Source organism: Apteryx rowi, unplaced genomic scaffold, assembly GCF_003343035.1.
Source record: "Apteryx rowi isolate R43461 unplaced genomic scaffold, aptRow1 scaffold_562, whole genome shotgun sequence".
NCBI classification, from domain to species: domain Eukaryota; kingdom Metazoa; phylum Chordata; class Aves; order Apterygiformes; family Apterygidae; genus Apteryx; species Apteryx rowi.
In genome coordinates, this window is record NW_020450830.1 from 154743 (window position 1) to 180407 (window position 25665).

At 39.0% G+C, this 25665-nt stretch overlaps 1 protein-coding gene across 8 annotated transcripts in view; it reads right to left on the reverse strand.

The window, feature by feature from the left end:
- TRAK1 (trafficking kinesin protein 1) overlaps positions 1-25665 on the reverse strand; it is a 92294-nt gene that overhangs the window by 15266 nt on the left and 51363 nt on the right. For 5 of the 8 annotated variants that reach the window (XM_026081946.1, XM_026081944.1, XM_026081943.1 and 2 more), the window contains 12 exons: positions 24978-25054; positions 21819-21935; positions 17632-17732; positions 16724-16832; positions 14978-15056; positions 14405-14535; positions 13812-13886; positions 12521-12658; positions 10769-10845; positions 8392-8628; positions 7131-7447; positions 2452-2781 (listed from right to left, as the gene is read on the reverse strand). In XM_026081946.1, the coding sequence (XP_025937731.1) occupies positions 2452-2781; positions 7131-7447; positions 8392-8628; positions 10769-10845; positions 12521-12658; positions 13812-13886; positions 14405-14535; positions 14978-15056; positions 16724-16832; positions 17632-17732; positions 21819-21935; positions 24978-25028 (1762 nt within the window). In that variant the 5' untranslated portion in view covers positions 25029-25054. Of the gene's footprint in view, positions 1-2284; positions 2782-7130; positions 7448-8391; positions 8629-10768; positions 10846-12520; positions 12659-13811; positions 13887-14404; positions 14536-14977; positions 15057-16723; positions 16833-17631; positions 17733-21818; positions 21936-24977; positions 25055-25665 lie in introns of those variants that run through there. The other 3 variants (XM_026081947.1, XM_026081945.1, XM_026081948.1) reach the window with 2 other exon arrangements.

Consider the following 25665-nt stretch of genomic DNA (forward strand, 5'->3'; position numbering starts at 1 on the left):
TGGTGCAGGGGGTTATTCCTCCCTAGGTGCAGGACCCTGCACTTGCCTTTGTTGAACTTCATGAGGTTCCTCTCTGCCCACCTCTCCAGCCTGTCCAGGTCTCTCTGAATGGCAGCACAGCCCTCTGGCGTATCAGCCACTCCTCCCAGTTTTGTATCATCAGCAAACTTGCTGAGGGGGCACTCTGTCCCTTCATCCAGGTCATTGATGAAGAAGTTGAACAAGACTGGACCCAGTACTGACCCCTGGGGGACACCGCTAGCTACAGGCCTCCAACTAGACTCTGTGCCACTGATCACAACCCTCTAAGCTCTGCCATTCAGCCAGGTCTCAATCCACCTCCCTGTCCACTCATCTAACCCACACTTCCTGAGCTTGTCTATGAGGATGCTATGGGAGACAGTGTCAAAAGCCTTGCTGAAGTCAAGGTAGACAACATCCACTGCTCTCCCCTCATCTACCCAGGCAGTCATTCCATCAGAGAAGGCTATCAGATTGGTTAGGCATGATTTCCCCTTGGTGAAGCCATGCTGACTACTCCTGATCACCTTCTTTTCTTCCACATGCTTGGAGAAGGCTTCCAGGATGAGCTGCTCCACCACCTTTCCAGGGATGCAGGTGAGGCTGACTGGCCTGTAGTTCCCTGGGTCCTCCTTCTTGCCCTTTTTGAAGACTGGGGTGACATTGGCTTTCTTCCAGTCCTCAGGCACCTCTCCTGTCCTCCATGACCTTTCAAAGATGATGGAGAGTGGCTTAGCAATAATGTCCGCCAGCTCCCTCAGCACTCGTGGGTGCATCCCATCAGGGCCCATGGATTTGTGGGTGTCAAGTTTGCTTAAATGATCTCTAACCCGATCCTCCTCCACCAAGGGAAAGTCTTCCTTTCTCCAGACTTTCTCCCTTGTCTCCAGGATCTGGGGTTCCTGAGGGCTGGCCTGAGCAGTAAAGACTGAAGCAAAGGCAGCATTCAGTAACTCTGCCTTCTCTGCATCCTTTGTCACCAGGGCACCCACCCCATTCAGCAAAGGGCCCACATTTTCCTTGGTCTTCCTCTTGCTGCTGATGTATTTGAAGAAGCCCTTCTTGCTGTCCTTGACATGCCTTGCCAGATTTAATTCCAAACGGGCCTTAGCCTTCCTCGTCGCATCCCTGCATACTAGCTAGTATCATCGTTATTTCTGGACAATAGATTTCATAGGCTAAAATAATTTTTTGCAATGGAACAGGAAGTTGAAAGGTTTGGAAGAAATTTAATCTTACTATAACTGGCTGCAAGCAGTAGCTTGTTTTCAAAAGCTTAGAGCACTGAATTGCTACTCTTTAGTGAGAGCTGAGGATACTCTGAACTTCGCAGAAGGAACAAAGAAATATTATTGCCTAGCCCTGTGACATCATCTAATTTTCTGAAGACCAGGCAAATAAGTTATAATTTATTTCAGAAAAAGGAGGGGGAGGGAAGTGTCCTCATTTAAAGTAGCTACATATAAATATGAAATCTGAAAGAAAGGGGAGTTCTGATAGCTTTTTGATTCTGGACTACAGTTTTTCACCTATGGCAAATCTTATCGAAGACTAGTGCTCTTATAAAGGTTATTGAACAAACAAAAAGCCCAAAACACATCTACAGTCTGAGCATCTGCAGCCTCATACTATAATGGACTGCAAAAATCAGTTCAGAGTATCTAACACACCATGCAGTAGTGAGTCATTTGAAAATACTCAAGTCTTAACATGGTATAAATATAAAGGACAGAAATTAAGAATACTGTAGTGGATGGGAGATGAGGGAAATGTCATTATTCTCCACGTAAAGACATGCTTTAAATTCTTTATATCCACTGAGTTTATCTCATTGAGAATTTAAAAACAGGTAACTAGCTGAGGTAACTGCATTCAACCTGCAGAACTGCTTTGCTTGATTTTCAAGGCACTTCTATTTGTTTCAACAAAGCCAACTTAGATGCACCTTTTGTCATTATTTTGCCTCTGCTTTTTTCCAAAGCACAGAAGCTAAAGCATGGCATCATCCCTCATGAACAGTCAGGAAAATATCTGTGCTATAAACATACAAAATATATACAGCCTATACATTATACACACTGAAGAGTGTGCACTGAATACACATACAAGCCCCATACATGATAGCACAAGGCTTTGTGAATGAACCACTTCCTTTTAGCAGCCTTCTCTTATCAAAATAGAGTAAATTATTGACCACAAATGCTGTTACCAAAAAAAAAAAAAAAAAAAAATCAAATTGAAAGATTATTAAAGAAAGGATTTTTGAGCTAATGTTAGAATGGTTATGTTCTAACCATTGCACGCATTAACGTGCAGATGCTACACACAAAGCAATACTATGGATGCTGTTCTGGAGAGATGTGAGAATGTCCCAGTAATCGAAATCCTGTAAAGATGTCAGTTTTACTGGACTTAACGAGTTTCCCTCACCAGACCCCTCATCATCGTCAGTCGCGGACTCCTGCATCTCCTCTGTGAAAGCCTGAGATTGGCTGGGGTTATTCTTGCTGTCTGAAACAGTCACTTGTGCTTGTGACCTCTCACCTGAGGTCTCTGTGTGCTGAACTGGCGTCGAGGTAGTTAGGCCCTTGTAAGAAATGTCACCTGTCTCATCTTCCTCATAGTCATTAAGGCAGTACACTTCATCCAGGTCGAGATCCAGGGTCCTGAAGCCCTTAGTGACAACCCCGGGCCTCGGGTCCAGTATCCCACCCAGGTGAGGCTGAGCCAGCTGCTGCCAGTGGTGCAAAGTGGCAGAACCTTGAAAGGGAACAGAAAGAGAACCAAAATAAATCAGCAAGCAATCCCAGATCCAAAAGGTAGAAAATCTATTTAAGCAGAAATTTATTTACGCAGAAATCCAAATCTCAGTCCCATTAAAGGTTTGGAGTTTCTATGAACTGGCTTAAATATTTCTAGGAAGACATGCTACAAGGCAAAACCACTTCAGTTGCTCTTTTGCGTTTCCAGACCAATATGAAGTAAACTGGTCACATAAGCACTAGATAGGCTAAGTCTAGCAGTCAGATGTGACCTCCTTGTGCACATGCACCTCCCCTCCTCTTCAATATTCTTATCCCCCTAAATTTATGGGATTAAGAAGGAGTAGAAAGAATTTATATTTAACAGTCAAGCTGAGCATTACCACAGAAAGCTCTAAGAACACATACCACGTAATCCTGCATTAAGCTCACATGAAGAAAGGTGTTAGAAACATGCTAGAATTTACTACCAGTGACTAACAGGAAAATAGCAGTTACACAGATTATATAGCAATTTTCACATTCTAACATGTTAGAAAGCCACATCAACTCCAGGCACATATAAGCAGATAATAGCTCTCATCTATGTGTCAGGTCTAAATACTTGTATGGCTCCTATCTGAACCCCTGTGCTACAGGAAGTCACTATTCTACAACCATATGCTACTGTACCTGTAGCTTCATCCTTGGCAGAAAAACGTTTTAAGTGAGGAAAGAGGTGCATTATAAAGAGAACAACATTTCAATATTTAAAAGTTCAATTTGAGACACTGAGTCAGAAAGAGCAATGTAGCAGGTTACACTGATACACACACTGAGATGGGCCCACTAAAATCAGGGGAAGATTTATCTGATTCCTCAAGCAGTATGATTAAACACTGCTCACAAAAGCCAAAATTTTCCCATGTGTGCACACCAATCACTACTGTGCAACATTTGGCTTAAAACTATTCATTCTAGGTCCTGCAATGCAAACAAAACATCCTTACTTACATTTCTGCCAGCTCCAGTAAGAGCAGTTTTTGTTGTCATGTTCCCCACTCCCAGCAGAATACAGACTCATTCGACAGGCTGACATACATGTCTCAGCAGCATTAAAACACTAGGAATATTCAATTCTTTGCATGCTAATATGTAAATTCTAAAAGACTAGTAAGTAGGAAAGGGATGGACCTTATGAAACACACTGTTTCACATCTGAAAAAATCCCATGGAATGAAAGCAATTATCATTTCACAGTAAGAATACTGAATTACAGGTAGCAAACAGGGAAAACTTCTTTCTTTAGAATGACTGAGATGAGTAAGTAGCATTGAACAATAAGTCTATCTCACTGTTTTTAAGACTTATAATTTTTAGGTCATCATGAAAAACAAATGAAAAGATTCTGCAATACAGAATACTTTGGATCTGCAATGCAAGTTACTTCAGATGAATGCCTGCGTCTGTGTATAAAAGGGCATTTATATATAAACGTACATTTAATTTTGAGGAACTAAATAGGATCTAGACTGATCGGTACCCTTGAGGCTTGAGATGTAGAAGCCATTACAACTCCAAAAGAAATAACTCTAAGGAAAAAAAACCTCCACCCCTCTAGTTCATATTCATTTCTGAATTGTCCCAAAGGTTGAGTTTTTCTACTTCTACATTTATTAAAAAAAAAAAAAATCCAGAATGTGGAGAAGCGCCCAAATATTGTTAAATCCTGAGCACAGAGTAGGGCTTCACTGTATGACAATACTCTCAAAAGTTACAGAAAAACACCAAAAACTGAAGTTTCTTTCTGCACGCACTGCATGCAAGTATAAAATCCTATTGCTGATTCCCTTCTATGTATAAGCTTCTGAAGAGGTAATCTTTTTTACCTTACAGACCACCAAAAATTGGTATTTATAGAAACTCTGCAGAGTACAAGCATTAAGTTGACAATATTTAAGATCTTTGCTGTGGAAATATATTCACCACAATAACTGTATTTTAAGCTTTATATATCTATTGACATTACATATTATCAGTATCTTTTGGAAACTGGAAGTCAAAGCAGGCTCATCTTTAGCACAAAAAGGAGGATGTTTGAGTTTCTCTGCACCTCAGTTACTTTAATCTTGATCTCATAAAACGTCTGTAAGGGAGCCTTAACTTTTCCATACAGAAGATTAACACAAGCGCAGAAAGCAATGTAATAGCTGTCAATGCTCTTATGATTGGAGGCAGGGGGAAAGAATCCTAATGAAGGGGGGAATACAGAATTTCCCCTATATTCAATAACAGACCCTGACTGCACAGTTTTGTAAGCTATGTTATCAAAAGCAGTTGGCATGAGGGAAGGAGCATGGAAAAGTGGGACTGAAGTGAGCTGAAATTTAAGAGCAAAATGAGCATCTGAATCAAGCAAGTGACCTTTGTTTTTCTATTCCTGAAACCCACAAGATCACACGTGTAGCGGGGTGGTCAAGGGAAGCTTGGAGTGCGTTGGTGCCATGACTGCAACATGGGTGAAGAGATAATTAGTCCAAGGTTTAGTTTTCATATGGGACATGGGGTGCTCTATTTTGTGCTCATGACACAAGCTGCAGATTCACAGTAATAAAAAAAGACTATGTATCAAAAGCAACTGAGTCAAAATCAAGCAGTCATCTTATTTGACTTTCTTTTATTGTGAGATTTAAAAGAATGCTTTAAAGGGGCAAAAGCCACTAACCTGAAATTTAATACAGAGCTGATCTTTTCTTCTCTCATTTCTATGGCATGAGCTCCCTTAGGAAAATGACAATAAAAACCAAAAGGCAGAACTACTGACAACAGACTGTATTTTGCCACAGTAGCATTAAATTACTCAGTTTATCCATGAAGTTGAAGAAAATTTTAAACCTAATAGAAAATTGCTAGGGAAAGAAACTATGCTAAAGAGAGGAACAGAATCATAAATATGTATTTAACAAAAGATAACAAACACCAAACTTATGAAACAGGCAGACATCATGTTACAAATGAGATGCAAAAAATAAACATGAGAAGTATTTAAAAGGTTCGATAATTTTAAGGGAAAAATGAACTATGAACAAAACTGGGGAAAAAACCAGACAGATAGAAAGATGAAGACTGAAAGAGTTTATTGGAAGAAAAAAGCAGATGTAATGGGATAGTGACAGAAATCTATTACAGTGGTAGCAATCAGTAACTGAAATGAAGTTGGATCATCCCTTTTCTCATGTGATACAAGAATTTTTACGGCTGTTTGAAAGCAATCAAGAAAACATACTACTAAGAGCTATTAAAGAGAATGGACCTGTGCACTGTGGCTGTATTTTCATTGGAACAGGTAGCTATAGCATGTCACTTTCTTCAGAACACAAAAAAGGTTTTTCTTGTTTCTGAAAATGTGTCATGCTAAATACTTCTTATAGAAAAATTTGTTCTAAAAAAAAAGATAAAAAAAGGAAATGGTGCAATTAAAACATGCAAAAACAGTGTAATCTAACATGAGTTGTTAAAAACAACAACAACACACCCCCACACTATGAAACCAAAGCTAAATCACATAAATATCACATCTCTGAAGTATATGAACTATGGCAAATCAGATTAATTTTGTTTAATCCTGAGTGAATTCACTTGATTTTAACTCTGAGCAACAACCTGAAAAGACTGTAAGAAAGCCAGGTAGAATATATCACTCTTATGTGCTCTGTCTGCTTTGTTAGGCAGATTACAGAAATGTAATTACCCCTGAAATAAAGCTCTAGCCCTGACTACCTACCTGTATTTTGATTCATTCTAAGAAAATATATGGATGAAATTTGGCTAAAATAACATGGTATTTCACATATGAACCAAAGTCAGAGACTCGTGTTAGTTAACTCAAGACAGATAATTGAAGTCCAGAAGCCATTTTTAATCACAGAAGTAGTCCTGTTAGACCACCTGGAGTGTTTGAAATAAGCGAAGGTCTTTGCAGACACTTATTTGCAGAACTGAGATTTGATGCATCTTTTAAGCACCTACTAATATTCTGTTCCTTAGATTTCAGATACCCAACAACCTTTCTTCTTTAAGTATAAAATAGCAATGTGAAGATTTAGATCAGCTATGAGGCAGCACTACTGATGCATGTGTGACCGGTAACATTTATTTTACTCCATTGGGTGGATTTCTTTCCTAATTAGCTTTTATGGCTTGTGGAAAAACATAGTTGTTAGAAGAGTTCAAACCAACAACGTGGATTACTGTCTCTAAAGTAAAAAGAATACGTATTGCAAAGATTTCCTGCTTTCTGGTGGTGGATGAGAGACCACAAAGAGTCACTAAGAAGAACAGATAAAGGCCGAGGCCCTTTGTTATCACCTTCTAGGGGTTTCACAATCTGAAGCTTCTCTGGCAGGTAGGATCGACTGCTGATAGACATTCCTGAATATCCAGTGAATTCTGAAAATCTGGAGTGAGTTCCCAGTGACATGATGCTCTCTGTGGGAGTAATGGAACCACTATGGAGTTCACCCTTTTCCGCCAGTTCCCGCAACTTCCTTTCCTGCTCTTCTTCGAAGAACTTTCTCTCCGAAAGGTAGTTCTCCCGCCTAAGGGACAGCCTACGAAGGGCAGTCTCTAGGTCACTGGAACCAGGTGTCCCTGGGGTTCCAGGCTTCTTCATTCCATCTTCATTTCTAAAGCACAGCAGGGGAGGAAAACAAATGGAGGTAAGGGGGAGAAAAAACACTTTCAGAAGCTTAAAGCTTTCACACGACAGTTTTGAGACATACAGCAACACCTTTAAATTTCAGTGTCTGGGAACAAAATGCTACTCTTCCAGGGGAGCTCAAAGGCAAACACTGATGCTTTCTTTCATACTAAACCATTTCAGAACCCTAGCTCCTCATGGAAACTCCTGCTTGGAAAAGTTATGCTTTAATTAAGAGCTTCCTCCTACAAAGAGATGAGAGGCTCCTAGTTGTTGCTGGTCTCTCATTGTGATACAAACTCAAGCGAGCAGGCCAAGTCTTATGCAGCAAATACTTCAAGAATATCTCAGTGAGTCACAGAAGTATACTACACCAGCAAATATTCATTGTTTGTTTTGGGATATTAGTATATGCAGTGTATTGTGCAGCTTTACTCAGGGATGGAAGGGTGGGACAAACTGTTAGAGCAGCAGAGTCCTGACTGGTTTCATTCAGAATTTTTTTATATGAGGTTACCTACTTTAACTTTTTTTTTAACTTTGTTTTAGGATCAGAAGAGTTAGTTTTGCTGCAACTTAGATCAGAATTTCTTGGCATTAATGCAAAATGGTGAAAATACAATTAGTTTTAAGTGCTGATCCATATTTTCAAAAGCAAAGAGTGGTTTCACATCATCTGGTGATGATGCATCTTAAAACACACACGATTTGCAGAGATTGATACACAGAACTTCATAAAAGCCAGATTTATTTTTTTAAACTCAGTGCTAAAGAACTAAAAGCACAAAAATCAAGTCACTTTTGAAAACGCAGGTCACTGTTTTAGCCTGCACAATGTGAGACAAATAAAGAGGAAAATACAAACACTTTGCCTCATGTCAGAAGAAAAAAAAAAAACAAAACACCACAGTCCAGTCCTGAAGTACTTACCCATTTTCAGCGGATTCCGTCTCTAGGATGATGCTATTGGTCTTGTTGTCTATCAGAATGTTGGAGATGTCTCCTCCATAGAAGCTGGAACGTGGAGTGCTGACACAGCTAGAAATAACTGAGTTCATAGCAGAGGACTGGTTAGAGCCTGGAATATTCATTGGTGATGGAGTCATGGATCTCTGCTTGACAACTTGGTTTACATTTCTCACCGTCTCGAAGACCCGCTTCTGATGACTGACAAGACATACATACAGTTAATAATCACACGCTGGAGCAACATTTTGCCTCAAGAACAGAGAAACAGGTAACAGCTTGTTAATGACCATTTCTATCACAGTCTTTCCCCCACCCCCGCTGCCATCTTGTCCTTATAAGCATCTGCAAAGGAGTTTATGTAGAGTCTGATATTTGCCATATAGTCTGACCATTACATTCAATCCATCAACATTACACTTTTGTCATTCTAAAATATAATTTAGACAGAATATTTGAGAATTATGTGCATAACCCTCCTCAAATATCAATCCAAATTAAGTGAAAGAGCATTTCAGTGGATCAGCTAAAAACCTCATAAAGCCATTGTGTGGAAATGAGTTTAAAAWAAATAAATATATATATATATATATATATATAAAATCTTCATTCAATTCCTAACTATGAACTAAGTTAATCCATTTTAAGAGAGAATTTGGATTAATTCTGCTGAGTGTCCCTAACGCAAGCAATATCTGTATCTTTCCTTTTTGTAACCAATTTCCTACCCCCCTAAACAGCATTTCAAAAAAATAAAAAATAAAAAAAAAAAAAATCAGATATATCATGTAACCACAGCCTACAGAGGCTGTCAGGGCTGGAAACCTAAATTCTGACCTACTTATAAAGTTCATTCTTTGTCACCATTGTCCCGATTCCAAAACTAACTTTGTTCATCTTCTTCAGGATTAAGATCAGATGATACTTCAAAAGAAATTTCTTGAAAAAACAAACTTGCCCCACATCATGTTACAAAAGCACCCTTGCTGCTTTGCTTTACTGTTCAACACTGGCTGAACACAAGAACAGCACACTCATTCTAGCTTGAAGGTAACACTGCAAGAGGGTATCGGTGACAGTATGCCTTATGCTATTTGATGTCATTCAAATTTCTATCTTTCTGCCCATTAATACTCATTAATTGCATCCTCTGTGTACAGCCTCCAAGTCTCCAGTAGCTTGTCTCTAGGAGGCTGAATGTAAGAGCATCTACCAACAAGCAGTCTCACAGAGCTTAGAGTCACCACCACCAACCAAATAAGTAAAACCCAGAGGAACCATGAAACCAAAAAAGGTGTCCATCCTTGGTAAATCCACACCAATGGAAAAGACGTTTTAAAGAAGTCAAACTAGCCTTAAGTTAGACAACTCTGGAAGGACAAAAGAACCCTATGGGGCTTGGGCATGCTCACATCTTTCTGATCTCGCATTTTTCTGATCAACATCTTACTTTGTTGAAGCCTCACTTACAGTTCTTGTCTCCTGCTCAGCCAAGCTTTAAGTATTTGCTGAACTTCGCTTAAACATACTTAAAATGTTTCTTGAAAGCAGCTACTGTATCTTTCCTCATTGTCCATTCTTTGTAAAGCACAGGACAAAGCAGGGAGAAGTTCTAATAGGCCCCTAATTAGCATTACCTTGTTTCAAAGTAACCAGCCTCTGCTTTGTACAAATAGGTGAGACAGACCTATTGCAGCACACACGCAACTTAGGTCAGTAAGGCTATTTCTGCCACACTAACTTTCTTTAGCTTTTGAAGCTTCAGAAGCACTTAACTTGTTTCAAACCACTGTCTTGTTTAACTCAGGAGAGCTGTAACAGAAGGGATGCCTGCTGCAGCTCACCTGGGTACTTAGTTTGGTGTCTGTTACACAACTGCTCTGAATCCCTGTTTTCATTGACATTCTCCTCAGAATCTGGATTATACCAATGATTATCTAGCAATTTCTACTATGAGACCCTAAAAGAGGGCCCAAGGCTGGAACTCATCCCCTAATCATAAAATGAAGAAACCTGGCATGATAACACCTAAGAAAACCAGTCCTTTTTCATTCTCAGTCCCACCTTTTCAGCGCCCAAGAAGGAAGGTAAAGTTCCAAAGACAAGGTGAAGCCTGTATCTGGGGGGTTTCTTTTGTCAGCTTAACCAGAAAAATATAAACACCCCAATGACCAGGCAATTTATTTTGTCTGTCATTCACATGCTCCCAAAAACATTTCCTTCTAAATCCCTAGCGTAACTATTTAGTGTATTTTTTTCTTTCCTATCAAACAGTAACTAACTTCAGATACAGTTAATCAATTTCTTAAAGAACATAGGAACCAATTCTTTTCAGTCGTACGCCAAGTCAGGAGAGTCAGGTTCATCTAAATGCAGTTCTTTCCTCATCGACCCTTCTATCTCTGCTGCCAGAGAATCCTGTTAAAATCAAGAACAAAAGAAAAACACATATCACAGTATTAATAGATATTCCCAAACTGTCATTCCAGACAAAAAAGTACAGGTGTAAAATGAAAACTGGAAAGCTGGAAGACTAATGATTGTATCTAGATGACTGACAAATTATAACTGTTAACTCTATATTGCTATAGTACTTACCATCTGAAGAGACATAACATAGATAACATTTGACAAGAATATCACAGAATATCACAGGCAACAACAGAATCCAGATCCTCCAGCTTCCTGATCTATATTTCCTACTTAGTAACACTCTCCTTCACATAAAAAGTTTTGCTATAATTTGTTTTTGTTTAATACATACAAAAAACACATTCTTCCCTTTCACAACATTCTCCCCACACACAGAGAGGGGAAAAAAAACAAAAAGCAGGCCAAACCAAAAAACCCCTCACTGATCTTGGCACGAGGTGTTACCTACTTCACCCATACAGTTAAAGGTGACAGGCTATCAGTTCCTCACTGTTGGTCATTATGTGTTACTGCCTAAATGAAGTTATGTACAGGGTTTAAGTGCCAAACATTCACAAATCTAAATGACCTTCTGTTCCCTGATTAAACATTTGAAAGTCAATTTTATAAAAAACACATAAACCTATATTAGTGCAAGCATCCTTTTCTCAAACAGCTTGCAACTGTATTGGAACAAATACAACTTTTATTATTAAGAATATCTGCACTTTAAATTGGCTTATGCTCAGTCTCAGAAGGGAACATAAAAAAGCAAGCTAAGACTTCATTGACAATTTACATCTTGTTACCACAAAAGTAATCTATGTGTGTTCTTTGTCAGTAGTCAAAATGAGGCATGGTAAAAGACAAGGAGAGCCAGATTCTGCTGCTTGATCACGTTAATGTAACTGAAAAGAATCTTCACAAAATCAAAGCCCCCACAAGTAATGGGATTATTCTAGAGAAACACAGGCAAGCACAGCCAGGCACAGAACTCGGACATTTTTTTCTACTCTTTTCCCATTTGGTTGAAGATACTGCCTAGTTCCCATGCTTTGAATGTACAATGTCATAATCAAATGAAATTAAGTAAACAATTTTGATAGCATATCAGTGAAATTGCCATAATTGAAGTTGCCATAATACATATTAACAACTATTCTTTTAATGAACTACTGAATTTTCAATGACCCTAAAACAAGAAGGTATGTGTAACCTATTCAACTGTCCAAGAACAAGAAAGTATACCAGAAGTGACTAGAAGCAACATCCAGAAACCATTAGGTATCAGGAAACTATATCTCAAGGATGTTTAAGAAAAATGGAAAGCTCACCGGAAAACCAGCCACAACAGTATAGGAGATGCATAACAAAGATTTACAGAGCTGTATAACAACCCACTAATGCTACCCATAATTCACAGCATAAGTATAGCAACTTTAGATCTTATATAAACCTGCAATAAAAACAACCAATCGCACACCGTCACTGCTTCAGAACCAGGTATGCAGAAGTGGTCACTCGGGTATCCTCTAATACTATATGCATACATATTTCATTGTCATCAAAAGAAACAAACCACCCACGCTTATGCCTGGCCTGGCATCCCACCCCTGACACTGTAATTCAGATGCAACAAATACTTATGTTTCTTTTGGTTGCTTTTTTAAAATCTGCTCACCATAGGGAAGAGACCAAGAGAGTGGTACCGACGTGATATGGCATTTGGCATAGTCTTGTTCCGAAGGTTTTTCAGTTCTTCTTGAGCCTCATGAAGCATTTCCATGCACTCTGCATACTTGTCTTCCAGCTCACGCAACTATAACATATAGAAAAGAGTCTAAGACCGTATGGGCTGCACTGCTGTCACAAAAAGCCCAGATTCTTTAACACTGATAAATGGTAATGGGGTAGGAAAGAACACCCCACTGAAAAGAGTGAATTTATGTATCAATGAAAATCATGATTAACAGAAATAAGCAATAGGAAGGGAATACATAAAAGTTTATGCTGCTGATTATCAGAGGCTGGGGAGGGGGAAGAAAGAAAAAAAAAAGCTTGCTCCATTTCTTATCTTAAGTATCTACATGAGGCCACGTGTCAAGGGGAAGATATGAGGCTAAAAGTCTCTTTGGTCTGATCACATACAGTAGTTCTTATTTTCCTAACTACTGCCATGACCACCACAGTGGCAAACAGCATGAGAAAAGAACATGACATTTTACAGTGTTCCAAAGGACTTAGACGATTTTAAAATCAAGACCTCTGTATATAACCTCCAACAAACTAAGACCATGCCTTATTTTTAGCTTGACTTTTTCAGGAAACAAAGCTTTTGCAATCACTCTGTTTTCAGATGTCTCTTGGTCTGTGGGCCCTCACAGTTCATCAGCTACTTCAACTGAGATCGGCAGATGGGCAGAAGTCTTAAATACTGCATTCCTATAAGGACAGAGGGAGATGTCATAAAAGGCCCATCTGCAGAAAAAGCTTCAGCTGGCATTCCCACCTTAGACACCAAGTAGACCAACTATGAGAGATGTCCACAGGAGATCAGGCTTTATTCATTTTATTTTGTCCATTTTGCACATGTGAACGTAGCACCCAGAAGATACACGAGTTCTGAACTGTCCTTTGTTTACTCACTGAGCAGATACAGTATGAATGAGCTTTTCTACTTTATCTCATTTTTCAAAATAAGCCTAAGCTACCAGTAGAGAAGTCAACCTCTAAAGGGGTTCCTACATAGCCCATAAGCCTCAACTTTTCAAAATATATGCCCGTTGAAGGAGAAGAAAACAGGAAGGAAAATATTTTGAACTCTGCTGGGAACACAGACATTCCTTCGTTCCTTATACAAGGGTAACATTATTTAATGCTTCTGATCCAGCTTAGATTAAAACTCTCATGGTGAAAAGGGAACAGCCATTTTCCTACCACTAAATTATTCTAATACTAAGCAGTGTACTCACTTCTGCTGTGAGCTGTCGCTGGGCATCTTTAGCTGCTCCCAAATGCTGGACAAGTTCTTCATTTTCAACTGCACACTAAAATAAACCAAAAAATGGTAGAAACACTGTCCTGTGATGAAGTTTACATCCTATACTACAAGTAAGTAGCAAAATTCTGACTTTTCTCATGACTGTCTCTCCAGCAATATTAGTCTACAACTATGCCAGTTTAAAAACATTTAAACAACATTTTAAAGTGTTAATACAAGTGAACCCAGCATCAATCACTATCCTTCCAAATGAATATCCAGACCCTGAAACGTGTATCTTCCCACTGAAATACCTATACTGTTATCTTACGAAAGTCTTTAGGAGTTTAGTACAGAATCTTGCCCTTAATATTTAAAAAATATTTAACTATTGTATAACACATTCACAACTTTCAATAAACTCCTATCTTCTAGTCAAGTATGTTAGATACTAAACACACAAGGATGCCCAGATAAGGAGAGTGGAAAATTTCTCTGAAGCTATAATATACAAATAATTCTAACTCCTCTTCCAGCTACAACTGTGATGCATTGCAGCAATAGTTTTGTAATTGGGTGCCTTACAGCTTTTGCCTTTTTCTGCAGATCAACTATCTGAGAGAGAAGATGGGTAATTTCTTCCTGTTGCCGGGTGGCGTCTTCGGTTTTCTTTGCTAACTCTTCTGAGATATTGGCAATCTGGATGTTTGCATCCCCTTTAAGATAAGTGATTACAATTAGTATTATAACACCAAAAAGCAGAAAAAATAACTTCTGTCAGAGCATCACTTGATTCAGCAGAATCCCTTCCCAACACACAGCAAGGTATTTTTGAAAGAAACGGTAATGAGAAAAATCTCACAAAACACTCATGCTACAATGGAGATTGTATTTTTCCTTAACACTGATGTTTTTCTATACAAAGCTATTCTGCAACCGAAAAAAATTTATCTTACAGACAGAATTTTCTGCTGTCCCTAATAAGCCAACTGTTAATTTTCTCCTCATAACTCTTTATATAAGGAAAATAATTACCACAGGGGTGGGTGGGTGGTGTGGCTGTGGGGCGGGGGGGCGCAGGGAAGACTGATCTATAACTCAGTTTAAGCATCACTGAAAAACATCCCAAGTGAGAAGAAAAAAAATATATAGACATACTCAGCTCTTTTACGCAGTCATTGACAAGCTGTTGTTCCTTTTCTTCATAAGTAATTGTTTCAGTCTTCAGCTGACAGGCCTGTTCAAGAAATCCACATCAAATATGCTACATTAGCACACTTGTTCTTTGCCAGTCTGTTGCTGCATTTCCATCTGCTTCAGAAAGACAAGCCTTTCAAATCACTCCTCCAGAAAGAGAGTGAGAAACAACAGTTTTTTGCCTGCCCTCCCTCACGCTCTGAAAAATGGGGCCAGGTGAACATTCAGCAGACATACTACTGGGTAGAGAAACTTGCGCCATTATCGCCATGTCCCCACTAGGTGTCACCTGCACACTTTGAATAAAAACAAGCCCTAACACAAAAGACACATATGGAGCTTGATCTGGTCACCTGAACATAGCTGGGATTATCACAAACTAATTAAATGCTTGATTTAAATACTTGAATTTGAGGAAGAAAAAAAAAATAATTCGCAGAGTATCTGAAAAAAGCCTGGAGCTGTAACTGTATATCCCACATAAATCTTTAGTGCTACCTCCTTCTCTGCTCTTCTTTTCCTCTCCGCCTCTAGGAGCAGCAAGAGGAGCCTGGCTGCACCCCTTGGTCGGTCTAATGTATTCCCAGTGCTGGGGGCACGTACAGCCACGCACAGATGGCATCTGCAGAGAGTGGCACAGCTCTGAGAGGTTGCAAATCTGGCTCCAAACTGTGCCTCCCGGGCACAGACTGCATCTCCTCCCTGGGAAGGTAGGTAGTGCCATACAGGGTTCTCCTGTTAGCTCCTGAATCCGTGGCCCTTTCAGTTCTAACCCTACCTTCATTACTGTCAAACCATCTACTGCTCATCCTCCTTGCACGACTTCGCAATGATGTGTACAGCGTTCTCTGTTACGCGGTGTCTTGTCCAAAGATGTGACACTACCTATTTGCAATGGGTCCTGCATTTGCAGTAGAAAACAGTAATGATACTCTGTTTTCGTACATTCATTCTCTGCTCAAAAGTATTTCTTCTGCTATACTCCACCACATGTTTGCAAACTTGTAACATGCCCCCAAAGTTAAAAGTTGTATGGAAAATTCATATAAATTATTGATTGGATATTCAATTGTGAAGTGTTATTTCTGGTAGGCAAGGGGGGGGGGCAGGAACACCCTCCCACAACTCCCCCCCAAACCCAGTGCAGTCTGTGAAACAAAGAAAATTAATAGCGACAGATAAAAGAAGAAAAGCACAATATTCTTAAAATATTAACAGCCTGACTTGAAATTCATAAATTGAAGATATTTAAAATTAATTGAAGATATTTAAAAATTTAGCTTACCAATTTATATTTTGACAAATGCTGAACTTGTACCAGACAGAACATGCCAGCCCGCAAACTTCAGGGCTGCAACTAAAGTCACCAATAGTCCACCAGATCAGGCTTTTAAGAGGTTTCAAACTGCAGTGCTGTACTCCAAAACCTGCTCAGGCTGCAACGTTCCTCAAGGCTGCACCCTAGTACAGTCTATTGGCAAAGAAACTGCTGTGTATTTCATGTAGCTTCCATGTTTCAGTCTTCCTTCATTTAGAAGGATAAAGGATGGTGATTAAATAACTATGAAGAGACCTGTGTCACATGTGGGATTATGTGCTCCTATTTAGACTCTCTTAGAACTTCATTAATAAACGCTTCTTAATACCTGAGTTGTGGCAATTAAACGGACAGTTGTATTAAGCAAAACATAAAGGGAGTAATTTCACCTCTGATCTAAGCACAACATTCTCTTCTTCAAGGTCCTTGAGTTTCTTTTGAAGAGAATCCAAGTGAAAGTAGTTCTGGACGGAGCAGGAAGATTCATTCCTCTTCAGCCTTGTAACAAAAACAACAGTTTTAGCTCATTTTTGCTTGCAACGTGCCCAGTCTCACATGAGAAGAGACTGAACAGAGGTCTCAAAAGCAGTCACATGAATTATGCCTTTGTTCATGACAATATATATAGGCAACAATATAGTTTCAATGAATTTTAAAAGAGAACTTTTTTTTTTTTTTTAAATAGTTTCTCACACTTCTTAGGGAAAAATTATTCAGCCAAAGGTATGAGGAAAGAAACAACCTTACTAGATGGAGCAACTGAATAGCTTCCTGATTAACGCTGCACATTTCCCCAGAATGCTGCAATAACTTTGCAGGCAAGGGCAGGCAGTCGCCTCAAAGCCCGCAGTGCTGCTCAGGCAGCAAACTGCCAGCAACACACTGCAAGCCATGCTTTATTTCCTTCCCCCTGCTGCTGGAAACAGCATGGCATTTTTCGCAGCGTCTCAGGCTCTTCAAGCACAAAGGCCACTCACGTAGCTTGCTCACAGGTACATGGTGCAGTGGGGTGCAGTAATGGGGACCAATGTTTGCCTTACTGACACACTGGGCCAGTTCCTGCGGAAGTTAAGTGCTGGGTCAGCAGCCTCCCACTGTACTTTCTTCTCCTGCTTCTTGCTGGCACCTGCACAGCCAGCTGGTCCAGTGCAAGCCCTTCCAGCTGATGCCAGGCACTGTCCAAGTTCAGAGTCCCCTTTATAGCTCCATTCTACAGAGGGATCATTTTGTTACCTCTGTTCAAACTGCCCCTGCTTAGTACCAGACAAAGGTTTGGCATTGCAGTTCGATAACTTACGGTGTGGAACAGATGGACTCTGGCTCACTTTCTTCAGCAGCACTGGTATAAAACTGGAGCAACTCATCTTTCATGGAGAGCTCATGGCGCAACTGAGAAACCTGTGCAAAGAAAGAGCTTGGAGGTCTCTAACTTGCTTTTCTAGGCGCATTCTTAAGTAAACCAACTATCAGTTAGTCATTCTCCAAGCATCATCTTCAGACTAAAATCAAGATGCTAAGACTGGAGCAGACAAGAACCAGTTCCTTTACTTCTTAGAAACAGGGACAAGGATGCCTTTAAAATAGCTTCTTTTTTTTTTTTTTTTTTGGTAAAAAGTGTAATTACACACTGCTATTAAAGAAGGTGAAAGAGACAGATATCTAAGATCAGCAATCCTGAGTCATTATTGTGTTATTCTTGATTCACAWCCACAGAAATAGATGGATTTCAAATGATACTGCAAAAAAGTAATATGGCACAATCAGGCCAAACATCACTTTCTTTTCCATTTAATGTGATGATTTTCACCACCTGGCACAGATACAGATCTTGTCCACATTTCTCCAACTTCAAAAGACTTTCAGAACATTACTACGATACATGCATTGTAAGGTTACATTTGGGACTTCCTTGCCTGTTGATCTGCAGAACAACAACATACAGTAGCAGGGCTGCCATTCAATGGTTGCTGCAACTGCTAAGTCTGCAACTGGTTTCTGAGTCAAGTTCAGGGCTTTGATGACTCCAAAACTTGAGTCTAGTAAAGACAGCAGTATGTGGGAGTCCCATATTTAGTATATACATGTACCAAACATGAACAAACCACATCAGAATCAGGTGGCTAAAATACTCCGTAATTGTCAGCTCCGCAAACATAACCTTGGTTATTTCATATCGTGGCTCTCCAAGAAAAGGTAGTAAAGGCCAAATTACATAGTAACACTTATGCCACTTCACAGCAGCAATTTAAGTCCTCAGTGCTAGGAGATTCATTCTGAATTGCATAGGTACAAACAGCATAACAGAGCAGAGAGGTCCATTTTCTTCCACTTGCACTGCAAGACCAGGTCCTGAGCTTTCCCCTTCCAAAGCACAAACTGTAGAGCACATTTCTTTTAGCAGACTTTCACCTTCTGTATTGTTGGCACATTTATATTCCCAGTTATCTTGGCAAAGGACTGAAGTCAGTAAAATAGCTTTAAGCTGCATTTTCAGTCAAACAAAAACCAGCCTCAATGCAATAAAGCACTTAAACTGTACATAATTCTAAGCAAACAAGATCTTTTCCTTTACTAAAATTACTTGTGTGGAAATTGGATCTGTTAAAGCACCAAGTCCTGCACCAAGTCCAAGCACCAAGAAAATGAACACAGAGTTCATTTTCCCCACTTTAGGGATAGATATATAGCATCCTCCATTCATTCTCTAGTGTACTACAGGAGAACTGAGTCTCAGTTTTCACCATCTAGTACTAGTGGCAAAAGCTGCACAGATTAAAAATTAGTAGAAACTAGTCGAGAAAGAGAAAGGAAAAGCTTTATCCTTAAGACCTACAGAAAAGTGAAACTCACAGGGGTGCAGACACCCAAGAACAAGCTGATATGGGTGAGGGAGGCACTGGGATTTAATGGTGAAGTAGGACAGGGTATAAGGAATAGAAAAAAGCTCAAGAGGCTGTAATGCAAACAGCTTCATCAGTTTTTAATCAGAACATGATCACAACCCCTTCCTAAACCTAAGCAGCGCTTGACAATGCAAACCCAAAAGACAAATGCAAGAACCTTCAGCGTTTTGCTTAGGTTTATATTGCTTTTTACACATACCAGTAAATGTAGTAAGTTATAAGGACACAAGAAAAACTTGAGCTACTTAGTAGGACAGCCAGAAAGTTTTGTCAGGACAGGTTTGCTAAGGCCAAGATTTGTAAAGCTAAGTTATTTGTACCATCATGCATATATCAATAAAAGCTTAACTTTTTAACCACACAAACGAAGTGGATCTATACATTACAGAACCCCCTTGCCCCCCAAATAAACCATATTTTAGGCAGTTTTTACAGAATTTTAAAAGTCCCAATTCAATTCTTTTCTTATCCCCTGTCTGTAGAGTTGGTCTTAATTATCATTCTGTTCAAACATCCAAAATTCAACTTTAATGGAAGGTCTGAAGCCTACTAAAGAAAGGTTTTCTACATACAAAAGCATCATGGCTTTAAAGCCTGATGATCTCTCCGCCTCAAAAGCATCACTTTCTGAAGGAGTTGAAGCGACAGTGTCAAAGACTGGTGTTGATGGAACATACGGCCCAACACATCAAGCCACCTGCTGTGAAGCTTATTTCTGGTAGGCCTTTTCCTAACCTTGCTCCTGAGTTCCTCTGAGGAAAAAATAGACATGGTAGAGGCAGCCCATTCCTGTCCCACACCTTCCTCAAACAACTCCTCCATTCTGCATGGGTGGAATGAATGTCCTGCTCTGCCCAGAGGCATTTTGTGTGTGCCTAGTTAATGCCCTATTGACCAGTGCACAAATAAATCACATGATGTGATATAGACAGCAAGCAACAGCACTGCTCTGAGACTGAAGAGAATTAGTTTCTATGCCAAAAAGGGTGGGCCACAAAGGAAGTTATTTCTATATATGTCCACCACCATTTATTGAACATCTGGGATCCCTCCATACACACTTGCTTCATCAGCCCACCTCAGATCTAACTCAACAGCCCATATCCCTAAGAAGTTTTGTTAACAGCCATTTTCTAGTTTTTTACTCCACAGTGGTTCATTGTTCTCTTGCTCTCCCCTACAGCTGTGGGATTTCTCTCCCTCTTGCTCAAGGCTACGTGTGGGTGAGATTCACACACCAAGGGCACTGTCCTTGGTCAGCAGACACATCTGCCTCTAGCTCAGTCAGTCAGTAAACCAGCAGAGCTTAAATAGCAATACTTCTAGTTACAGATAGAGACCTCTCTTTAAAGCATCCTGTAACTCTGTCCAAGATCCATCCATTATAATCTGCCGGGACTTACAGCATCCTCCAACTCCCCAGAGGAATTCAGTAAGAAATTTTAATTGCATAAATATTTGATTTAAAAAAGTATAACAGCACATGGAAGACACATGGTGTTACTTCAGGTGTTACTTCAAACAATGAAAGTTTTCTGGTACGTTTATAGAGCACACCAATTTAGGAAGACCTGCATTATATTGTGTTCATCAAAAGTCCAAAACATTATTACTGCAGCCAAAAACTTGGACAAACATACACATCACAGCAGTCTACCAGCCCATGCTTTAACAGACTCTATTACAGTTCCCTGAAAAAGAGAGACAATAAAACCACAAGAAGCTGTCAGATCTTAGCAATCTAGATATAAGGTAGAAGGTCCCAAACTATAACTCTTTCCAAAGCTTCCTAACATTGACAAGTTTGTACATACAGAGTATGTCAAAAAAATCATCAATCACGAAAATACATTCTGAACCATCTGAACAACGGAGTCTATGAAATCATCTATGAAACTGGCCCAGCACAGAGATGGCAGAATGCACGTATTTCACTGACATGCGCTACTGGAATTTCTGCAAATACAAGTGATTTATCGTATATGTAACACCTACATCATATTCAGTTTGAGAACCAAAGGCAAGCTCTATCAGTATTCAAATGCTATGTTCTAAAAGAGAAAATTCAACTCAGCTATGAATGGAAAAACATTTGGGGAAAAGTAAATAAAAAACAGTTGGAAAGGAAGAAACAAGTGAGGACTGAGAAAAATTCAGGAGAAACAAGAAGTGGAAAGAAAGAAAAAAAGCTGCACAAAGGGAGATGGAAGATGGGAATGAGAGATTAGTGAGATAACCAGAGGGGAGTTACGCAAGTAAAACCAGTTAATAGAAAATAGTGGTAAGTGACCCAAAACAAAAGAGCAGCTGGTTGGAGGGGAAAATGAAATCCGAGGCAGAGTAAAAATTCAGTGGCTTGAGTTTTTCCTCATATCTCCTGATTTGAGGTAGAAAGTCAAGTGACTTTTTGGGTCACATTTCTAAAAATGTGCATGTTATAAAAATGGCTGATCAACTTGCTACAGCTGAGATTGACCTGCCATGGACAGGAAGCCCTAGAAAATTAACTATGGACAAGGAGAAGCTAGAAGAAAAATTCTCCCCAGCACTGCAAATACAGCATTCAGGCATACAAACTTACCTCTTCCCTGATGTGTTCTACTTGCTCCTCAAGAAACTCATTTCTTTCTGTCAGTGACTTATTCTTCTTTAACAGCGACTGGCCAATCCGAGCAGCTAATTCTAAGTCCCGTTCTTTCTGCGAAGCATGAAGAAAAGAAAGCTAATTTAAAAAATTTTATTCATGGAAGGGTGAGAGAGAGAAAGTAAATCTGTGATGAAAGGGAAGGAAAAAAAAAACACACTTAAATAAAAAAAATTTCATTCTGTGGGGTAGCTTTTTTTCCCCCCTAATTTTCTTGTTCTATTCCTGGTTATGTTTCATCCACATTATTCAGAAAAAAATTGACTCACAGAGCTATTGAACCCAACACATGAAAGCGCAGCCTCAAGGTTTAAAATAAAATGACATAAATGAAACCAGACCTCGTTTTCTTTATTATAGCTCTGAGAAACTACTGAGGGAAATTATTTTATTCTCTTGTTATACCATTTCTAGAAAGCAATCACAGAGCTTTACAGGTTATATTTTAAGGATTTCAGAAACACAGCAAAAATACCAAAGACCATAGACATTCCAAAGCAGTTTTCAGTTTCCTCTTGGTCCATGTGGAAATAAAATACAGTATGCTGGGCAGGAGCAGAAGCAAAGTCCACTACACTTAATGTTCAGCCCCTATCCTCCTTGGGCTAAGTACATCCTTAGTGTTTTAAGTATCAAAGCAAAAAATAAAAAACAAATCCTATCCCTTTCCCCTTTGGAAATGCCTAAATCCGCATGAAGTGGTTCTGCTCATGCTATGTTTGCCACCCATCCTCCCCCAACTCTGCACGCACAGAATTGGAAATAACCCAGGTAGACAGTTTACCATATGCACTAATAAAAATTAGAGGCCTATCCTGTTGATGAAATGTCCTTTATTTTTGCAAAACTGAGACACAGGATAGTAATCTGTCTGGGATAGGATTCTAAACTGCCCAATTGCGCACCACTCATTAGGCTTGTTTATTATCATTTTCCTATTCAATTATTAGAATTTTAAAATAGCGGGAAAATGGCACTACTTTTAACTCCCCACTTTGGGGAGTCTGGGGTGTTCCCCAACACCTTTTGAGAATTAGTTTTCTCCCTTTTGCATACTTACTGAAAACACTGCTTTGGACTTTTTTATCCTAGTTAACAGCCATCCAGCTTTTATGACTATTATTTGTCTTGTGTAATGTATATGTCAATGACAAAACCTACAAAATCTGTAAGCACTGATGATATGGGTTTGAAAGAAAACAATGAATATGAATGAGGCGGCTTTCATACGGAAAAAGGAAATTATATAATAATTGATAATAAAAAGATAGGTTATTGATTACTGCTGGATCTACAAATAGCATTTTCCAAATGATTTTCGAAGGTCACATTTAAGTTTGCATTGAAAGCCACTGGCATTATCTAGCCATAAAATACATAATGTATAATCTTATATACAATCTTGCAGAACAACAGGTCCCATAAAGCTATATAAAACATGCTTGGTTTACATATTGAGCCAAGTTATTGTTTACTAACTTGGCTTCCTTCATAAATAGAAAGTGGAAAAAATACATTGTGGCAGCTTTTACTGTACAGAGGAAGGGCTATCTAGCAGCAAGGTTTCTAACCTCAAAGTTACAAGAGTATTATTACAAGAGCACACAAGAGTATTTCTAGGCTCTTTAATTAACCTCCCTAGATTTCCTATGCAATTTTTAGTGATTCAGCTCTAAATCTTAGTTTGGGATCCGCCCTCTTACCCGTAGGGATAAGGAACTGATTTACTACAGCAATGAAGGTAATAAAAACCACTGAAGCTAGACGCCTTTACACAATAATTAAAAAGGGATGAGAAAGTGGGTTCACTGAGGAGTCTACTCTTCTGATAGCACTGTTATTTGGAGAACGGAGGCAAAAACCGCAAGTGAACATTTGCTTAGAAAAAAAGTGATTAAATCAGAAACGATAGCCAAACAGAACTAAAAATCTCACTGAAAAAATTAGCTTTATTAAAGGCACACCTATTGCATGTTCCCCCATCTTCTCTTTGCCATCAGCCAGACAGGGAAGAACACCAGATGCTTTAAAACACAGGCTCAGCATATCCCTCTAGCATTGCTCCCACGAGTGGGACATTTGGCTACGTGTACTCAGAGAAGGAAACAGTTTTGGCCAGATGCAAAATGCTTCATTATTACTAGAAGGAGCCATGCAAACAAATGCAAATCAAATCTCAGCCAAACAGGACAACCAAGGCAGCAGGACACAAGTAGGTAACAGAGGGTTATTACAAGTTAATGGATTGCTCCAAAACAGACCTTTTAGGTAAAGCAACACTTTTAACTGGTATCTCATAGAAAATTGTTTTGAAAAGAGTTCAGCTCCAAGCACAAAAGGCAGGACTTTGGGCTGAGATCAGATTTACCTACGGCAGCTGGGGTATTCAAGCACTCCCATGCTCGCCCGCTTGCAAAATTAGAAGAATAGATCATCCAACATATCCTGGTTAGCAATTATCTCATTTTTGACATTGCTATCACAACAAGTAAGCAAAAAACATATGAAGGCTTAAATTATACTCAGCCATGAACTAATACGATTGTAACAGGGATTACAGTCACAATAATTTATTAAAAAAAAAAAAAATCCAAAAAATCCTAAGGCGAAAAAGAAAAAGCTTGGAGGGCAGAGTATGAGAAATTTTTTAATTTTGGGCCTCTGCATTTCTGTGGAAAGATGCTGGGATAATAATTCTGATAGGACTGCTTGTGAACTTCAATTTTTTTATTATAAAAGACAATAATCCATCAATAATAATACTATTAGTTTTATATGTACTGTAAAAATACATATTATATTTTCAGATGATTTCCCCCCCTCATTCACTAGGACAAATATGTGGCCAAGAATCAATTAAACTGGCCTCAGCTGCAAAATAAGCACAAGTAATGAATTCATATGAATAACAAACAAGTGGTCTTTACACAGAAAGATCATTTCCCTTACCAATGAGATTATGTGTACATACACTCGGAGCACTTATCCCTCCTCATCTGAAAGCAGTCTATCAACAGACTTCAATAGTGGTACCATATAATTTCTGTACTACTTTCTCATACTTTGTATGGCTTCTTAAAGAGATGTAATACTTGCCTCTTCAAGAAGACGTGTAACGGCATCTATGTCATTGTATGTTTTAGTCATCTGGCCCACTCTTTCAGCACATAAAACTGTGAAAAAACAGGACAAAACATTAATCATATTGGCAATACAATCAGGGGAAAAAGCATCCTTTAAAGAGTTCAGGTAAGCCTAAGTTTTCATCTTAAAACTATTTATTTAAGCTTTTGGATAAATATATCAAAACCCAAATGAAAAAAATATACCAAAGCTTCAAGTTAACCTGAAAAGTATACTAGTGCTTCTTTTCTGTAACAGGTATTTGCTTTTGTCAATGGCAGAATAAATCATTAAAATCTTAAACAACTTCTCTGAAGAAGTGTCCCAAATTTATTTAAAAAAATATATAGATAGATAGCTATAGATATATCAAGGAAGACATGAAAACAGATGCTCTTAAATATACGATTAGGATTCTATCACGTCACCTAGACACTGTATTACATGCAGTAGAATTACTCTGAGTAAGTAACTGCAATAACCATCAGTAACACTGTTCACCATAAAGATATTACTTCATTCTTAATTGATAAGAACTGGGATCTACTACATGAGACAGCAAAGAGAATATAAAATGCACATAAAATAATAAATGATTCCTATATTGCAGTTACCCAGACCATACCATGGTGACCATAAGATTACTCATTAAAAATGCTCA